Source organism: Leptopilina boulardi, unplaced genomic scaffold (genome assembly GCF_019393585.1).
Source record: "Leptopilina boulardi isolate dan_hultmark-lab unplaced genomic scaffold, ZJU_Lbou_2.1 LbouV2_216, whole genome shotgun sequence".
NCBI classification, from domain to species: domain Eukaryota; kingdom Metazoa; phylum Arthropoda; class Insecta; order Hymenoptera; family Figitidae; genus Leptopilina; species Leptopilina boulardi.
The window spans coordinates 2,558,074-2,578,188 of record NW_026137770.1 but is presented as its reverse complement, the minus strand read 5'-3'; the positions used below and the strand labels follow the sequence as shown (position 1 = coordinate 2,578,188).

The window sequence follows — 20,115 nt, the reverse complement described above, 5'->3', positions numbered from 1 at the left end:
TTTGACGTTTGCTCTCGTTTGTAAACGTGATATTGACAATAATAATATTATTATTATTATTATTTAAATGTAGATAATGTTAGTTATGAAAATTTAATACGAAGTTTATTATATTAGTAAATTTTGAAAGAAAAACATTGAAAACTATATAAGAAAAAGTAAAGGTTGTTATGCAATTTTTATTTTTTGAGAAAATTAAATTTTAATTAAAATAAAATTTAGTTACATAATTTTTTTTTCTTTTTAATCATAAATTAAATAACTATTTAGCAATAAATAGTGAAAATTTAGAGAAAAAATTAAATTCAATGAATAAATATTAATTTGTAAAATAATATATCTGTCAATGCTTTTTTAGAATTATTTACATATTAGTATTAAAAATTTAAATATTTACATAGAACAATTATAATAATTTATATAAAACGATATTTATAATATAGAAAATATAATTTATTATAATATGTAGTTGCATATACATATTTATTATAATATGATATTTGACATATTATTGTAATTATGATATGAAATTACCTTGTATATAAATTATCATTAATAATATAATATATTTACATAAATAAAAAATTATATAAATATATTTAATAATTGTAGGTATGTAATATTATATTATTAATAATAATTTATAATTGAAATTATAGACTTTGCAAAAAAAAAATATTTGATTAAAAAAAAGTCATTAATAAATGTGTAAGCAAATTTAAAACTTATGTAATTATAGTGTAAAAAAATATTTGTAAAAGCTATATGTGCTTTATAATTGCATTAAAATATGTCATTCAAAAAGTAATATTTTTTTTTTTTTTTTACGATAATTGTATTATGAAGTATGTAATTAGAATATAAAATTATTGAAAGAAATTTAAATATTGCTAGATAATAGAAAAATGGAAAATAGATATTCGTTAATAATGTCAATAATAAATATATAATATAATATTAGTTAATAATTTAATTATATTTAAGAAATATATATGAATAATAGTAAAAGAATAAATCTTTTAACGAATTAAACGTCATTTCTCTTTTAATGAAAAAACAAATTTTCATATATTTCACAGCAAACTGTTTACATTGTATAATTATTATTTTGTCATTGTAAATTCTGATAAATGTATTTAAATGATTTAAATTTTCCCACTATGTTTTCAAATTACGCGCATGAGCATTAGCCATCTAGATCATCCAACCAAATTATCCGAAATTCTCGCGGGCTTTCTGTAAGCCGTGAAGTTAACAACGAGTCTACATTAATTTAATGAGACACACTTCTCGTATGTTATTATCAAAACGATAACATACCTTTTTTTACGTTATTTATTTATTTATTTATTACGTTATTGGAAAATCATGATAATATTAAGGTTATTATTTTGAACCTTGAATATCTTAAAAAGCAAATAATTTTTTTCAAAAGTTGCTGGACACTGATAAAAAAAAAGTGTAAAAAATTTCCCAAAACCACGTTTTTAAGATTTTTATTTCCTCAATTTTTCTCTAAAACATTGAAGTGTTACTAACAGGCAATTTATGCCCCCGAATCGTGTACAGTGAATAAAAAATTTATATATCAAAAAATCATACTCGCATATAAAAACATCATTTTTTACAAACTTGTGTATATAGAAACAATTATTTTTTTCTCAAAAAAAAAAATAATGGCATTTGACATTCGTCTAAATGAAGTATTGTTGGAAACTTTAAAAAATCATTCCAATTTTATTGGACAGTTAATGAAACATTAATTCATTTAAAAAAAATCAATTTTTTTTAAATTTTGATTTCAAATTTTTTTATTAGGTTATGAATATTATACAAATATGTATACTATACTATTTTATTTTTTGTATATATTTTTTTAAAATATAGATCGATGCATGAACAGAAAAAACGTGGACATATAAACAATTAACGAATATCAATATTTCTTATGCTTTATGATTTAAAAAAGAAGGGATTATAGCAGATGATATTGTATCAATTTGCTCTAATAATATCATTACATGAGCTCCTTTTTATACAAACTTATTTCTCGGGGTTAATCTCAATCCTTGGTATCCCGATTTTTCGGCTTTGGTAAGCTAATATTCAATTTATTATTATTATTATTTAACGTGATAAAAAATATTGTATTTCCTTAATAATTTATTCATAATCTCACTTTTTTATTCATTCATTTGTTTTTTTTTATTAAATCTCTTAAAATTTTTTCGCAACTAAAAATATTGTATTTGCTTTATTTATTAAGAATCCAATTTTTTTATTTGTTTAAATAAATTCTTAAATATTTTCTCTATTTAATTCTTTTAAAAAAAATCACGAAATAGATGGAAAACACATTGTTTTAATCACAAAAATTAAAAAGTTAATTTATTTAAATAAATTATATTTTGTAATTATAATTTTTTTTATCATTTATCTCAAAAGTACGATTCCTCATTAGGCTCTCCTCAAATTTTTATTAAAATCGGTTCATTATTCATCATTTTATGTCTGTCTAATTTTTCTGATCAAATTATAGTTCAAAAATTTGATTGGAACAATTTTTCTATTCATGACTTTTATATAACTTTGTTTGATCATACCTTGATGTCTCTTATATTTATTTATATCTATTGTAATAAGGTATAAATTTGTTTTCTTAATAAGGACCTTGTTTTCTTTCTTAACAAGTCTTGTGGTTGAATAATTGATTAGTGTCTTGATTAGTGTACGGATCTATAGATATTTAATAAACTAACAAGAGTCAAAATTTGTGAATAGTGCCAATTTTTTTATGCTCGAAAGTTTATCATAATTAATACACATTTTTCTGTTTAAAATAATAAATAAAAAATACAAATTTTGTGAATTTTGAATATTTATAGAAATTATTGTGATAAACATTTTTTTTTTTTTTTTTGCATGAATTTACAAATTATTGTTTTTCTCTTAAACTATATATAATAAATTTTTCTATTCTCTGGCATTATTATTTGAAATAATTAATATCCATCATTAAAAAATAATATCGAATGATTTGATTAAATGTGTTTAAATCAAATTGTTTATATTTTTAAGAAATTACGTAATTTTTTAAAAATGATGAATATTAATCAAAAAGCAAAATTTATGACTTAAGTTTAAATAATATCTTCAATATAAAAATTTGAATTTACAAATGGGTAAAATAATAAACATTCTATTTTTGAAATTTGCGTGTAATATAGAAAACATAATAAAATTGATATCCGATATAATTAATAATTGTTCAAGTAATGAATGAAAAAAATTTTAATTGTTAAAAATCAGTAACGCTAGCGTTACTATATAGCTATAGCGTTACTGATTTTTTACCGATTAAATTTTTTTTTCATTAGTTACTTAAACAATTATTAAGTTGAGATAATTTTTTTTGCTTGACGGAACTTTTTGCATCAAATATATATATGTTTTTGTTGGAAACACAATAACTATTGTAAATATTCAAAATTTACAAAACTGTTTAACTTGTATTTTTTATTTATTATTTTAAACAAAAAAACGTGTATTATCTATTTAAAAAAAAACTTTCAACCAAAAAAAAAAATATTGGCACACAATTTTGACTCATCTTTAAAATATTATCTATTGAGTATTTTATGACATTTATATTTTATGTGATAAGAATTTTTTTATTTAAGAACAAATTTTTTCCTCTTCGTGTTCAGTTTTAGTTTTGCAAGTTATTAATTCTACTAAAATTTTATTAGAAGCAGCCTAACATAAAATAGTAAGTTATCCAATCAGCACATAAGCTTGCAACATGCAAAAATTGAAGGTGCAGTGGAATAATGTGTCTTATAAATAATACATTAATAAAATTGATAAAACTTCGAATTATCGTGAAAACAAAGAACAAAATCATTTCTTATTTTTGTTTTGATAAGATCAATAACAAGTTTCGTACGAAAAAATACGTAATTTGAATGTTTACACAAGAGTCAGCTGAAAATAAAATTGCATTTTTTTCACTTTTTAAATTGAAATTATTACATGTTTATTTAAACTTTATTATATTTTTTTAATGATATTATATATCACATTATTATTCTTATTTTTTTACAGATGAATCCTTTATTTATAATTGAAAATAATATTGTCAAAGGTCAAAGGCTACCTCCACTGGCATCAGATATTCGTCTAAATGAAGTATTGTTGGAAACTTTCAAAAAACATCCCGATTTCATTGGACTGGTAATGAAAAATTAAATTAATTTATAACAAAATATTTTGAAAAATAATATTTTTTTAAATCATAGATTGATGCACAAACAGAAGAAACGTGGACGTATAAAAAATTAACAGATACCAGTATTCGTTGTGCTTTATGGCTTAAAAAACAAGGAATTAAAGCAGGCGATGTAGTATCAATCTGCTCTTATAATATCATTACAGAAATGGCCCCTTTTTGTGCAAGCTTATTCCTTGGAGTCAATCTCAATCCATGGTATCCCGATTTCTCGGATGGTAAGCATTAAATGTTAATAAATTTCTTATATTACACAGCCCTCAAACTTTAATATATATTTTCTTCTAGTATATAATGAAGGAATTTCAATTTGTTTAAAATAAAATAATTAGAAATATTTATTTAAATCACGATCCAAAGTTATAAATATAAATTTTATTTAAAACAGAAATCAAAAATTAGTTTTAGAATCAATTGGATTTTATGTGAAGCAGACAAAACCAAAGATAATATTTGCTGATGAAGAAGCAGCAATTAAAATTAAAGAATTTGTTGAACAAGAGAATATCAATTTGAAAATCATCGTTTTTGGCAATGTTTCTGGATTTGATTCATTTGATGATATCATTAAAGAAATGAGTGAAGAAAAAATTGATAATTTTCATTGTTATCCTGTAGAACATGATGACAATGCCTTGATATTATTTTCTTCAGGAAGTGGTGGTTCACCAAAAGCTATACAACACTCGTATCGTTCTCTACATTACAATTCATATAGATTCAATAAAAAATTTGAATTTGGAAAAACATGCGTTACGATGCAAACTTCGCAATTAAATTGGATATCTTCTGTTTTAAATGGCTTGCGAAGTCTATTGAATATCTATCCATTAGTTTTGATTAATAATAAAACACCTGAAGAAATTTGTATAGCTATCCAAAAATATAAGGTTCTGCATTATTTATTTTTTTAAAGAAATAATTATAAAACAGGGATCAAAAATTATAATTTGCGTTAAGTTTAGATTTTTGTCTTTAAAATGGTCCCTAGTTTAATAATTATTAATATAACTAATTTCAATCAAAAATATGTTTATGATAGCAATTATTATTTATAATGATTATTATAGAATCATATCATAGAAAAATAAATTTTTTTAACAATTTTCTCAATTTAGATTCAGTGGGTATTTTTGAATATTAGTCCTCTTAATGAAATATATAAATCACGTTTATTGGACAAATACGATTTATCAACAATTGAAGAAATATTAACTGGAGGTTCATATCTTCATCCAGACGTTGAAACATATATTAATAGTAACTTGAAAAATGGAGAAGTTTTGCATGGATATGGTATGTATATAGTTTTTAAACACGTACACGTCGAAAATGATGGTCTTTCATTTTTAAATCTGAATCAATGAAAAATGTTCGACTGGATAATTATATAATATAGAATAATTATTTTACATTATATTGATATAACTATAATTTTACTAAAATTTTAATTTCATTTTAGGAATAACTGAAATAGGAACAATTGCTACTGTACAAAATAAGGGCAACAATAATTATGAATCTTGTGGTGTAATATGTTATGATTTAGATTTAAAAATAATTGATGTGCATACTAAAAAAATTTTAGGTCCAAATGAAACAGGTGAAATTTATTTTAAACAGGAATATATGATGAAATACTATTTAAATAATCCAAAAGCTACAAAAGAAGCGATTGATGAAAATGGTAATGATAAATAATTTTTTGCAATAGTTTAGGACAAATTTATAATAAAAAGATGTTTATAATTTTAGGTTGGTTACACAGCGGAGATATGGGATATTACGATGAAAGTGGAAATATATATCTTGTTAATAGAGTAAAAGATTTAATTATTTATAGAGATATCAATATTTGTCCCATAGAAATTGAAAATGTTCTTCTAAAACATCCAAAGGTATTAGAAGTCGCAGTAGTACCAATACCTCATTCAGTTGATACTGAACATCCAATGGCATTTATTTCAACATTAGACAATTTTAAGGTAACGAGTTTCAAGAAAATTCAATCAATTTTTTCAAATTATAGATTAATTTTAATTCCGTTAAAGGCACATATTATTTAATTATTTGTATAAATAATACATATGGACGATTCGAATTATCAGGTTCACTTTAAAAAAATTTGCAAAATATTTTTAGTGTTTCCAAGAACATTTTAAAAGAGCAAATTAAAAAAAATCGTATTGAAACTAGAAAAAAATTAATTTGTTTATAAAAAATTGCTATTTTTTAAAATTATTCAAACGTCAAAGAATAACTAAAACTCGCTGGGTTAGTGGAAAAAAAGGATACGTCCGTTTGATTTAACTATGACGTGTCCTTTTTTTCCAATAACCCAGCGAACTCTTCTTCACTTGGCAAAAATTTACTAAATTCAATACATACTTTCAAAGTTACATGCTTTTGAAAAAAGGGTTACATTGAAAATATCAAAATTTTGAAAATTCATATAATTCGAAAATTCGGACACTTTTTAAAAAATAATTTTTTTTTCTTCTAAAGAATAGAAAAATATATATATTTAACCGAATTTAAGAGGTCGATTTAAATTTTACGTGAAATCGCAAAATATTGCAGATACCAGAAGATGAACTGTTGAAAATGACCTCATTTTTGAGTGATTGTAAAAAATTACGTGGAGGAATAAAATTTTTAGAAAAACTACCTAAAACAGCAACTGGAAAAATAGATAAAATGAAACTAAAGGAAATGGCAAAAGTTTATGCTAAATAATACAAAAAAAAACAAATTAAAATGATATGAAATTGAAAATATTCTTTCAAATGTATTTAAAAAATCTATAATCTGAAAAGGCACTAATTAAAAATATATAATTTTAGTATTAAACAAATTTAATTTAAGTAATTAATATTATTTTTAGAAAATGAAAAAAAGTAAAAAGTATTTAAAATGTAAAAAAAAATAAAAATAATATTAAAAGTGTTTTAATGTAAAATAATTTTTTTTTTTGAAAATAATATTCTTTGCAAGAAGTGCGCTTGTCTCCTATATCAACCCCCTATATATATAAGGATGAATCTCACCCTAATGTTTCATAAACCTCATGGCACGCAGTGATATCAGATCTCTTGAATTGTAAAATTCTTTATTCTACGTCTTAAAAAACACTTGTCTTAATTATATTTCAAACAATATAAATATTCTATAAAATAATAAAAAAAAACATATGTATATTTTGTAAATAATGACATTTATAGTACATGATAATTTTAGTTTTGTTTCCTCGATTTTTTTTGTTCTCATTATCATTAAAGTGTTATTCAATGATATTGTCAATTCAGGTGAGGATAATAGATTAAATTTTCATATTATTTGTTTAAAAAATATGAATATGATTTTTAAAAAAGCATTTAAACAAAATATTTAATTTTCAACAAGTGTTTGCTTTTACTTTTCTTTTTAATTCAATTAAACATATATATTATTAAAATTAATTGTTAAATAATTTCATATGAAAAAGAATTCTTTGTTTAATTAAAATGAATATTTTTTTGAATAGATTATTTTAATATAAAATATTGTATAAGAAAATGTTATAAAAGTTTCGCGCGTATAGTTATATTTTATAAATATAAAATATGTTTTTGCTTATTTTTCATTTAAACGAGTGTTGTTTTTATTCTTCAGTTAATACAAGTTTACTTTAGAATATAATTCAATTTTACGACACGATTTTCAATTTAGGGGTGACGCTACTGTCATAAAATGAAAATATATTTAATTTAAAATATTATTCTTTACATTTTTTTCGGCGATTTCAAAAGAGAATTTAAAAAAAAAAGATATTTGAAGTAATCTATTATTTTTTTTTTACTAAAATTCGAATGAAAAGAAAACTTTTTTAAATAATTTTTTTTTTTATTAACATATGTTAATGTATCATCGTTTTTACGAATTATTTATAGGAGATTACTTGAGGCATTAAAAATACGATGTCCTTGTTATTATGGACATCATCCCCTTGTGATCTGCATCTTTCTAAGCAATTGAATTCATGAATAAAATAATCATATTTCCGATTTGAACGATTTAATTCGTTTGCTGTCTATATCGACTGAAAATCCCCTTCTTAAGGTCTTTCACCTATTTAAATTTAAATATGTATTAATTTATAATTTTTTTAAATCTACAATTAAGTAAATTCTGTAAAATATAATACAAAATATCAAAAAATAAATTTTGTTAAATTTAATTTACTCAATTCCCTTTAGAGCTTATCCAAACAAGTCAACCCGAATAAAATTTGAATCTATAAGCAAATCATTTGAAATATATGGAAAAAAAAAATTTTTATCTTCCGCCTCAGACCTGTACGATTATATTTTTCAAGAAATCAAATTTTTTAAATATTTTTAATTTATTCATTCTAATTGAAAATTTTATTTTTTTTAATTTAGAAAATTTTGATCCATCAATGAGAGTGTACAACATTGGCGTTTTAATGGCATCGCATTTGGATAGTCCTTTTGATTTGGAAAGATGTGGTCCAGCTGTAGATTTGGCATTAACAGAAGTTAATGAATTTTTAGCTCTACATAATGTTCAATTGCAAAAAGTTCAAGGAAGGTAAGCGTATTTTTTTCATTTATTATTGTCATTATTATTAATATAAAAAAAATATTGAAAAACTAAATTATGTTCAAAAATAAAAATATGAACAAAAAAGAAATCATTTTTACACGAACATATATATGTGACAGTCCCCGAGAGAAGGGACCTTAGCTCACCAAAACGAATTTCACAGGGCAAGCGTTTGAAGAAGAAGCAGAAACGCGGAACTCGAAGAGTGGGGCGGAACTTCTGAAAAGTCCCCCCACCACACTAACACAACGTTGTGTTTCTGTATACGTGAGCTTCGTCTACTTCGTGTATCTTCGGGTCTCACGTACGCGAAGCTCACGTACGCGAGAGTATAGTTGTGTAAGTAAAGTAGTGGGGCAGATTTCTTGAGTGCCACAATCCGCCTCGAAATGCGCTTGACATACCCATCTTCAAAATGTTATTGTGTCAAAAGCAATTATCCTAATCAGTTTTTGACTTTTGCATGTGAAAAAGCAATTCAAAATCTATCATTTACCATATAAAACTCAATATTGACCTCTGGTGAGCTAAGGTCCCTTCTCTCGGGGACTGTCACATATGGTTATACAAATAAGAAGCAGGTTACGGAAAATGTCCTTTAATTCTCAAGAGGACGTCATGGTGTTACCTTTTTAATCATATTTTCATGAAGCGAAAATTTCTCCTCTCAGAGACAAGTTCTATGAATTTTTTGAAATATTTTTTTTTTTTTTTTTCTTTGCTGACTGGAAATTGAAAATTTTCACTGTTAATTTTAAAAATATAACAATGAAAACAATTTTTTAGTAAAAAATTGACTTTTATAAAGTATAATATTATTATATAAACAAATATTTATTTGTTATATAAATAATTTTTTTTTTATATAAATAAATATTTATTTGTAGTCAAGTATTAATTTATTAAATGAAATAATTTTTCTCTTATAAATAAAAATAAAATTAATTCCGGAATAATCATAAAAATGTATCATTAGTGTATGTATAATAAATTTATTTTTAGAAAATTCAAGGTATTTAAAAAAAATATCAGCAAACTAATATTAAAAATGAAGGAATGTTATATATGTTTCTATTTAATTACTACTGAATAGAATGGAATTTCTATGAATGGATGAATGTACAATATCGTGCTAATTGAATGTATGTAGACATATGCAAGGGATGTAGATGTACGGCTTCACTTTGACACGAATAGCGCTTTCACTCATGAGAATATGTTTCAATATATGATCCTTTATGTATAATTACATGTGTGTAAAAAAATATATTTATTATTTTGTTCAAGAACGTAATATCAACTTGAATACATATATATATATAACACTCTCGAATTCTTCTAATTCGAAAAACAGTTACTCACGTCCCACCCTAACTCTATTAATTAATTAAATTCAGTCTACAATTTATTGTTTACTATAATATTTCAAATATAGTACAATAAATAATAATTTAATGCTATAATTTAAAAAAATTAAATAATTTAAAAAAGAATTAATAAAATTCTTTTTTTACAATTATAATTAGATGGTAATTATGAAATTTATATTTATAATTAACCAGTAGGAGTAGGAGAAAGTGGAGAAAATAAAAAAAAACCTATATATGTGACTCACAATATTCTAAGCCTTAGGTCTTAATCTCTTGATCCTCTGATATACCGCGAATATTTCTATAGTCATGAACTTTATGTTTGAGCAGAGAGATTTTCTCGTTTTTCATTCGCATGGGAATTGTGTATTTATTTAGAATCATATAATTTCTGGGAGGATGTAAAATTAAAATAATTTTCAGATGACAACATTTTGTTGTTTATGCATTTTTTATTTTATTTTATTTTTATTTTTTTTTGAGTACATAAGCACTTTTTTTTAATTCACTTTACTTTTATCGTTCAGAATAATTTATTTTTGACAAATTTTTTTTCGAGAAACAAATAATCAAATAAAATTATGGAATGTTATTGAAAAGTTTGAAATATATTTTATTTCAGTTTTACAAAAAAATAATTTTTCAAATTTATTGATTTTTTTTATGTCCTATTTTTTTTTTTTTTTGTTTATTTCTTGAAATGGAATAATCTTATAGTGAAATTTTATTTAATTCTTATGTTTTCTGCTAATTAAAAAAAATCTTACGTAAGATATCGTTTAATCCCTTTTTGCTCTCCCTCTCTCTGTGTGTGTATAAAAGAAAATAAAAGTTAAGAAGAGCTGATAAAATTTATTATCGTCATGGATGAAAAAAAAAATTCCGCGCACATTCACAATATTTCTATTATAGATATATATTTATTATAATTAAATTGAATAACAAAATTATAATTATTAATGGAAAATTATTTGTATTTTTAATTATTACATGAAAATTATTAATTTATTGGATTGAATAAAATATGAATTTTTCTTTTTAATTCAGTTATCCATCATGCAGCGGTGCTCGAGCTCCAGGTTTAGCAACAGATATGCATTTTCGAGATAGTGTAATTGCATTCGTTGGACCTGCATGTGCTTTCGCTTTGGAGCCAGTTGCTAGATTAGCTGCTTATTGGAATACGCCCATTATCACCGGGATGGGAGATCAGGTAGAATTATAATTTCGAAAATTAATGAAAATTTTCACAATATTTTAACGAATTTATTAAAATCCTCAGAATTTTCATTATAATTATTATTATTTTTATCTAAAGAAAATAATTGAAAAAAAAATTATTTTATCAATTAATTTTAATTAGTAGGTATTAATAATAATTAATTTATACATAATCGCGTATATTTTCAGAATTCATTATAAAATTATTTTTCATTCATTAAATTTAAATATGAATAACGTAACAGCAGGTTAATTTTAAATCTTCATTTTATTTTCACAGCGGGTGAATTTAGTTTAGAGGGTAAAGAATCTCTTTTTACCCCATATCTTCATGTTCGAGAATTTTCGTGCTTGAATTTAAATTGGAATAAACTGAAAGTAAATTAGATTACAATTTTTTACGTTTTAGGGGTTATATCGCGCTTATATGTGTATATATATAAAAAAAACTTTTAAGAGTACAAAAATATTTTCTTTTTCTCTTTTGCATAAATATTGAATATACTGACGTAAAAATTTCGTCTCATATTCTATATATTGCCAAACAAGGGAAATATAAAATGGAATAATTATTTTTGCACAAATTTTATTATGAAAGAAAATTTTATTGAAATTCATTAATCAAAAAAGGAAAATTAATAAAAATTGTATTGTTCTTTTTTTTAGCCACCATCAGAAGGTGAATTATCCGTTACGTCAGGAATTCTTGGAAAGAAATGGAAAAATGATTCGGTAATTAAAATTTGTTTATATGAATTTAATTATTATTTTTTCAATACAATTTAATTGCTTTTTGTTTATAAATTAATATATTTATAATATATGAAAAAGAAAACGTGATATTTGTTTTATTTAGATCGTGCTAATTAAAAAATATAACATTTTTATGCGGTCTCCCGTGGCAGCGGAAAAGGCCACGGTCAGTGTTACCTTACAATTTTTCGCTGGAGTTCTTGTATCGCTTAATTAAATTAAAAAGTTAATTATTGTTAGCAGCGCCTCCGTAAAAAGTTGATATACAATTTTTCTTGTAAAACTTCGCGCTTATACAGAGAGAAACAATTTTTGCTTCAGAAAGTTAGAACAATGTAATATTATTAAAATTTCATTTTTTAATTTTTTTTTTATTATTATCACAAAAAATTAAAGGAAAAAATTGAAATTAATTTATTTCAAATTATAAATTAATTATTAAATAGAATTTTTTTTTTTGCACAATATTTTTTCAGGGTATTTTCAAAGATAAAAGTAAATATCCAACATTGACGAGAATGTCATATTGCCAATGTCGTTTGAAACTTGTATTTTCGAGTATTTTTAAAGAATTTGGCTGGTCACATGTCGCACTTCTTTTGGATAGATCGGATTTATTTTCATTGACAGTAGGAAAAAATTTAGAATATGGTTTAAGAAAAGAGGGTTTACTCAAATTTGTCAGAGAACTCGATGGAAATTCTGACGAAGAACCATATCATCTTTATTTACGTGATGCCAGTATGTACGCGAGAGGTAATTAACAAATTTTTAATTCTATATTATATTTATCTCAATAAGGAAAAAAAATTATTTTATATTAATTGATATTAATTTTTTTTTTTTTTAATAAATTCATTAATTATTTCAATTTAAAAAATTAAATTTTTTTTCAAAAATATAAAAATATAAATAAATATAAATTTCACTTATTTACGAGTTATTATCAAGGATGGCAATTTTTTTCCAGTGGTAATCTTGAGTGTTCGTGGGATTCTCGTAAGAAAATTTATGTTAGCTGCTCATGCGTTGGGTATGACACGAGGAGAATGGACTTTCTTGGATGTTGAAATATTTCAGGTGTTGATATTTTTTTCCCCCCTTTTCACATTATTGATAATAATAATAATAATAATAATAATAATGATAAATGATAACACTTTTATTGCAAAATAATACTGAATTCAATTATTTTAAAAAAATATTTTAAATTATTGTTAATTAATTTATGCCTGAATTTAATTTTTTATATAATACATGGTATAATAATAATAATAATAATAATAATAATAAAAATAATAATAATAATAATAATAATAATAAAATATGTTAAAATAAAAAGGTATTTAATAATAAATTGATGAAATTTTTTTTTCATAAATAAATAATAAATTTATATATTATTAATTTTGAATTTTTATTCAAGGGTTCTTATTGGAGTGATCATGATTGGGAAATAGGGGACAGTGAAGATTCAACTGCTAGGAAAGCATATGAAGCTCTTTTGAGAGTGTCTCTTCTTCAGCCAACAAGTCCTAGATTTCAAGATTTTGCTGATGATGTGAGATTAAGAGCACTAAGCGATTATAATTACACATTCTCTGACGGCGAAGAAGTAAATAACAGTTAAAAATTATTTATTATTTAGTAATTATTGCCCACATTGGAAAAATTAATTTTTCTGTATACAAAAAAATAATTTGTTTTTGTCATGACTTATTTTTATTGTGTTTAAAAATTAATTTTTTTATATAATATGTTTAAAAAAAAAAAAAATATTTCTTTTTATATATCATTTTCTTTTTTAAAAAAAGGTAAACTTCTTTATCGGAGCATTTTACGATGGAGTTTACTTGCTTGGAATTGCATTGAACGAAACATTAACTGAAGGTGGAGATATAAGAGATGGAATTGCCATCACTAGAAGAATGTGGAATAGAAATTTTATTGGTATTACTGGTCACGTTAGAATCGATGATAATGGAGATCGTGATGCTGACTATAGTATTTTGGATTTGGATCCAATAACCGGAAGGTTTGAAATTATTTATTTTTTTCTACTTTGTTTTTCTTTTTTTCGTTTTTGTTTTCAGAAAACAAAAAATTTGTTTATTTTACAAAATTATTTTCATTAATAATTAAAAATAATTATATATTAAATTAAAATGTACAAAAATATTATTAAAAATTATTGAGTAAGAATAAATTTTGGCATTTCAGATTTGAAGTAGTGGCTCATTATTTAGGACTTAATCGTGAATATAATCCTGTTTATGGGAAAAAAATACATTGGCCTGGAGGTCAAGAAGGTCCACCAGCAGATATTCCAGAGTGTGGATTTTTAGGAAACGATGCTTCATGTACTTTTAAATCAGAAACATACACTTTTGTTGCTTATTCTAGTATTGCTCTAGCAATATTTTTATTTGCCACAATAACTGCTGCCTGCGTTTTATACAGGTAAAAGAATAATATTTTTTTCACATTTTTTTTTTTTTTTTTGTAAATGACAAATAACAGATGTATATTTTTAAACAAAGAAAAATGTCTTGAGACATTTGAATTGATAGCAAATTAAAAATTTGCGAAACTTCCATCCTGAGACAATAAGCATAATGAAAAATAAAAAAAAAATATATGTTTTTAATTTTTAAAATTTTTTATGTGATAAGGCACCTCAGGCTTTCAGCTGATTTAAATAATATGTCTTGGCGAATTAGGCCTGAAGAATTACTTATAGAAGTTGGAAGACCATTTTCTTCAAAAATCAATTTACATCAAGCCTTATCTGACGTAAGACTTTCATTGTAATATTGATGTGTCTTTCTTTATTGCATAATTTCGCAAAATGTAAAGAATCGAAATATTTCGCAAATAAGTTTTTTTTAAAAAAGTAAAAATTTTTAAATCTTAATTTTTTTTTTATAAATTAATTTACAATTTAAATAAAACTTTTCTTTGAAAAATTTTAATATGATAAGTATAATGTGTATGGTAATATTTATCGAGAAAATGGGATAAAAGGCCTTTTTACGTCAAACAATACATCAAGGGGAAATGTTAATATTTACAGAGAAAACACAATCACGAAGATTAAATATGATTTGCTAAATCTCGCCTTTATCAAAAATTCTGACAGTTAATTTTTTTAAATCACTTTATTTCTAATTTTTAAAAATTATTTTATTTTGTAACAAATTAATAAAAAGATTATTAATAATAAATATCTACTTTTATACTCTAAATTATTTCTGAATAATAGAAACGTTTTTTTTAACATAAAAATGAAAAATTTGTCTTTTGCATTAAAATTGATTAAAAAAAGTAAAGGTATAAAATAAAAGCTGTCAGTCAAGAGAAATTCTTATATAATGTATTTATATTTATTTGTCATATATGTATTTTGAATAGAAAATTTCATATTTAAATTTTATACATATATCGATTTTATTATTTTAGAATTATGGACTTGAACAACGAATGCGTCGAGGTTCTCAAGCCAGTTGTGGTTCTTTACCGCCAACGACTGTTTTCACTACAATTGGCATTTATAAAGGCGAAAGAGTTGCAATTAAAAAAATTTCTAAAAAAAAAGTTGTCGATGTGACAAAAAAATTATTATGGGAACTCAAACAAGTTCGTGACATTACTTCTGAAAATACTGTAAGGTAGAATAATTTTCTTTTTCATATTACTCGAATAAAATTAATTTCAAATTAATTCTCTTGTATTGATTAAAATTTATTGACTAAATAATTATTTTCTTTTATATTGAAAGTATTTTTATTTTTAATTTATTAATTTTATCTATTCATATTTGAATTAATAATTTTTTTTTAAATTGTCAGAATTTTTTTTTAATAATAAAATTTTGCAAAAATTATTATTAATTATTATTATTAATAATTATTATTATTTCTAGGTTTGTAGGTGCATGTCTTTGTTCTCCTTCGCCAACGGTCTTAATTCTCACGGAATATTGTCCAAAAGGATCACTAAAGGATGTTCTTGAAAATGAGGCCATAAAGCTCGATTGGAACTTCAGGATGTCACTAATCCACGACATCGTCAAGGTAGAGCAGGTGCAGAGTCAGAGTTACATGTTTGTTTTATCTCCTTAGACGATACATACTATATAATGAAGAAAAGGTGACTTTAAAACATTTTTCCAAACTACGAAATTAATTCATTTCAATATTAATTAAAAAATATGACATATATAATATGTTATACGAAAATTAAAATTTGTTTAAAATCAATACTAATATAATGGTTAAATATATATTTTTTTATATTGAATCAAATTTTCATTGTTAAAAATTTTTATTTAACAAAATTGTTCTTTAATTGAATTTCTGCTTATAGTTGAATTTTTAAATTAAATTAAAATTATTTTAAAAGTCTTTAAATTAAAAAAAGTAAATAAATCTTTACTTTCAATAAAATTATAGAATGTAAAAAAATTCAGTTTAATATTAATTCTACTTTATATAAATTTATATTATATGCATTATAAAATTCGATTCACTGGAAATTTTAATTCATGAATTTTTAAAGAAAGCTGCTCATATTTTACACGTTTAAAAAAATTTAATTAAAAAAAAAAAAAAAAACAACCTATCGTCCCTGAAAAATTAAGAAACTTGAGAGTAAAATTAACGAATTTATTTCAATAAAGAATGATTCATTGATCCTTCAAAATGTTTATTGTTTTAATTCTAGGGAATGGCGTATCTTCACGCAAGTGAAGTGTCAACACATGGAAAATTGCGCTCCTGTAATTGTCTCATTGATGGACGATTTGTTTTGAAAATTTCGGATTTTGGTCTCAAGACTCTTACAACACCATCAGATTTAATTATGGATGAAACTTATTATACAAGTAAGAAATTGTTTCTCTATTTTTTTTTTATTATACTGTTATATTTTTTAAGAAACTCAAAAAAGGTACAGAAAAAAAAACTTTATTTGAGTCAAAAATATATTAAACAACGATTTTTTAAGTTAAATAACAATATTTATTATATTTTTTATATTATATTATATATTATATTATATTAATTTTTTATTTTAGAATTACTTTGGATTGCACCGGAATTATTACCATTGACAATTATGCCTGGAAGTACAGCGACTCAAAAAGGTGATGTTTATAGTTTTGGCATTATTCTAGAAGAAATTGTTGTCAGAGGAGGTCCATATGAGGCAGCAAGAACTTATATGACATCACAAGAGGCAAATTGAAAAAAATTTTCATTATGTATTTATGAGATTTTTGTTTTTATAAACTTGGAATTTTTTTTCATATATATCTTAATTTAATTTCATTCTTAAATTAATATAATTTTATTAATAGTAAAATATTAATTTAAAAAAATGTGATTTTAAATATTTTTTTCAAAATTGACAAATTAGCGAAGAAAAGTTTTTTCTCTTTTTTAAAATTGTTTAATTGAAAATTAAATTATACTTAACTTTTCTAAATCGATATTTATGACCTTGTCATTGATTTAGAAATGAATTTACAGATAATAAGCCATGTGATAGCTTGCGAAACACCTGCATTTAGACCTGAGGTAACACCAAGAGATTGTCCTGCTGATATTTTATCCTTGATGGAAAAATGTTGGAACGAAATACCAGATGAAAGACCGTCTTTTCACACTATACGTGGGACAATTAGAGGAATAATGAAGTAATTTTTTCGTCTAATTTTTATTTCAAATTTTTCTTAAATATTTCTATTTATCTTTTTTATTTTTTATCCATCAGTACCATAAATTTTAATAGCTTAATAATTACCATAACTTTAATAGCAATACATTTTTTGTTCAAGAAAAAAGAAATTAAATTTTTAAATTAATCATATTTTCTATTTTTTATGGTAATTTAAATTTGATATAATTTTAATTTAATTTTTATTTATTTAATATTTCTTCTGACATTTTTTCTTTTATTTTTTACAAATTTGTAAGCCGTATATTGTAAATATTTATTTTATTTAATAGAAGTTTCTTTTTTTTTTTTTGTTTCGTAGAGGATATTGTGAAAATTTAATGGATGATTTATTGAGAAGAATGGAGCAATATGCAAATAATTTAGAAGCTTTAGTAGAAGAAAAAACGGAGCAATTGAGTTTAGAAAAACGTCGAAGTGAAGAGCTACTCTATCAAGTGTTGCCTAGGTATTATAAATTGAAATATTAAATTTCATAAATATAAATAATATTTTATATTATTAGGTTTTTAATAAAATGAAAAAAATTATTTTTCCCAGACAAGTGGCTTGTCAACTTATGGCAGGAGAATTAGTACAACCGGAACAATTTGAATGTGTTACAATTTATTTTAGTGATATTGTAGGATTTACAGCATTATGTGCCGAAAGTACTCCAATGGAAGTTGTTGACTTTTTGAATGACTTGTACAGTACTTTTGATCGAATAATTGAATACTACGATGTTTATAAGGTATAAAAAAAAGTAGAAAACATTATTCATTATTTTGTTTAATTTAATTAAATGTAATTTTAATTACATTATATTTTATATAATAAAAAGAATAATAATAATAATTTTTGAAAATAATAATAAATACAAATTTTTGTTTAAAATAGGTGGAAACGATAGGAGATGCGTATATGGTGGTATCAGGACTTCCAGAAAGAAATGGAGATGAGCATGCAAAAGAAATTGGTCTAATGGCTCTAGCAATTTTGGATGCTGTTCAATCATTTACAATAGCTCATAAACCAGATTCTCAATTAAGTGTGAGAATTGGAGTTCACAGTGGTCCAGTTTGTGCAGGAGTTGTTGGTCAAAAAATGCCACATTATTGTTTATTTGGCGACACTGTGAATACAGCGTCTCGAATGGAATCTTCTGGTCTTCGTAAGTACAAAACAAAATTTTTTTCTTTTAATGAAAGACAGTAAAAATTATAAAAAGATTGTTTTTTAAAAAATATTTTATTTTCTTTTCAAAATATCACAATTTTTCATGTACAAAATAGGTAATTTGAAAATTTTTTATCTTAAATAATTATTTACAATTTGTATAGATACTTTTTTTTCCATAAAAATATTTTTGTAAATCATTAAAGTTTTAACGTACAATCTATACGAATAATTAATAAATTATTTAAACACAAACTAATTGAATTTTACCACGCAGAATATTTTGATCATTTTCTTTATTAATAAATTTTGGTTATCTTTTTTTAATATTTAGTATTTAGTAGAAAAAAAAAAGAAAACAATATTTCTTTTTTACAGCTCTAAAAATTCATGTATCAGGAGCAACAAAAAATATTCTCGATAAATATGGAACGTTTGTTTTGGAATTAAGAGGTGACGTTGAATTAAAGGGCAAAGGAAGAATGACATCTTATTGGTTAACTGGTTGTTCTGAACCCGATCCCAGACCACCTACTCCAAAGCACCCAAGGCACAGTACAAGTCCACTAGAGAGTAGTACATTTAATCCTTTAATTTTTCCACAAAATCTCATTAATGGACCAAAAACAAATAATAATACTTTTATCAATTTATCAGAATTGTAGGACAAAATAGTTACCTTACATATAGAAAAAAAAATTGACGTTTTTAAAGTATTTTTGAAGGAAAAAATAATTGTCGAAAATATTTAATGTTAATTATATAAGAGAATTTTTTTATTTTTAAGATTTTTTTTTTTTCGTTTATAAATATAAACTAGGAAATGTATTAAAACTTGTATTATATAAAGAGTCGATTTTTTTCGAAAACGAAAGTGAAAGTTTAGTTTGATATTTTCATGTTTTAAAATATGGTACAATTAATAATTATATGTAAGTTAAATTTTCTTTTAGCAAATTAATTATCTAGTTAATTAGATAATTT

At 23.0% G+C, this 20,115-nt stretch overlaps 2 protein-coding genes across 6 annotated transcripts; both read left to right on the top strand.

Annotated features, from left to right (window-relative positions):
* The first annotated feature begins 1,260 nt into the window (after window positions 1–1,260).
* On the top strand, window positions 1,261–7,234 carry LOC127279532 (luciferin 4-monooxygenase-like). Of its 5 annotated transcripts, none has more exons than XM_051301941.1 (9): window positions 1,261–1,382; window positions 1,888–2,094; window positions 4,105–4,233; window positions 4,299–4,506; window positions 4,691–5,178; window positions 5,407–5,584; window positions 5,751–5,975; window positions 6,044–6,273; window positions 6,869–7,234. In XM_051301941.1, exons 3-9 carry the CDS (start codon window positions 4,105–4,107, stop codon window positions 7,022–7,024), a joined length of 1,614 nt encoding a protein of 537 aa, XP_051157898.1. In that variant the 5' UTR covers window positions 1,261–1,382; window positions 1,888–2,094; the 3' UTR covers window positions 7,025–7,234. The 5 variants fall into 5 exon arrangements, with proteins under 5 accessions (XP_051157898.1, XP_051157894.1, XP_051157896.1 ...); XM_051301939.1 differs by lacking the exons at window positions 1,261–1,382; window positions 1,888–2,094 and adding exons at window positions 2,636–2,728; window positions 3,708–3,769; XM_051301940.1 differs by lacking the exons at window positions 1,261–1,382; window positions 1,888–2,094 and adding exons at window positions 2,668–2,773; window positions 3,708–3,769.
* Window positions 7,235–7,481: 247 nt separating this feature from the next.
* Window positions 7,482–19,994, top strand: LOC127279528 (atrial natriuretic peptide receptor 1). The gene is made up of 19 exons (XM_051301932.1): window positions 7,482–7,593; window positions 8,710–8,878; window positions 11,311–11,476; window positions 12,151–12,216; window positions 12,714–12,993; window positions 13,208–13,317; window positions 13,664–13,852; window positions 14,052–14,272; window positions 14,458–14,697; window positions 14,910–15,030; window positions 15,697–15,905; window positions 16,160–16,310; window positions 16,960–17,119; window positions 17,312–17,472; window positions 17,766–17,932; window positions 18,275–18,421; window positions 18,514–18,706; window positions 18,853–19,126; window positions 19,510–19,994. Exons 1-19 carry the CDS (start codon window positions 7,497–7,499, stop codon window positions 19,794–19,796), a joined length of 3,408 nt encoding a protein of 1,135 aa, XP_051157889.1. The 5' UTR covers window positions 7,482–7,496; the 3' UTR covers window positions 19,797–19,994.
* The last annotated feature ends 121 nt before the right edge of the window (window positions 19,995–20,115 follow it).

What these genes read in the sequence shown, in the direction of transcription:
- LOC127279528 (XM_051301932.1), top strand. Translation starts at nt 7,497, where the DNA reads ATGACATTTATAGTACATGATAATTTTAGTTTTGTTTCCTCGATTTTT. An exon ending in TTGCAAAAAGTTCAAGGAAG is followed by an intron (nt 8,879 to 11,310) that starts GTAAGCGTATTT and finishes TTTTTAATTCAG; the next exon opens with TTATCCATCATGCAGCGGTG. An exon ending in TACATCAAGCCTTATCTGAC is followed by an intron (nt 15,031 to 15,696) that starts GTAAGACTTTCA and finishes TTATTATTTTAG; the next exon opens with AATTATGGACTTGAACAACG.
- LOC127279532 (XM_051301937.1), top strand. Translation starts at nt 2,608, where the DNA reads ATGTCTCTTATATTTATTTATATCTATTGTAATAAG. An exon ending in ATCCCGATTTCATTGGACTG is followed by an intron (nt 4,234 to 4,298) that starts GTAATGAAAAAT and finishes TTTAAATCATAG; the next exon opens with ATTGATGCACAAACAGAAGA. An exon ending in CAACATTAGACAATTTTAAG is followed by an intron (nt 6,274 to 6,868) that starts GTAACGAGTTTC and finishes AAAATATTGCAG; the next exon opens with ATACCAGAAGATGAACTGTT.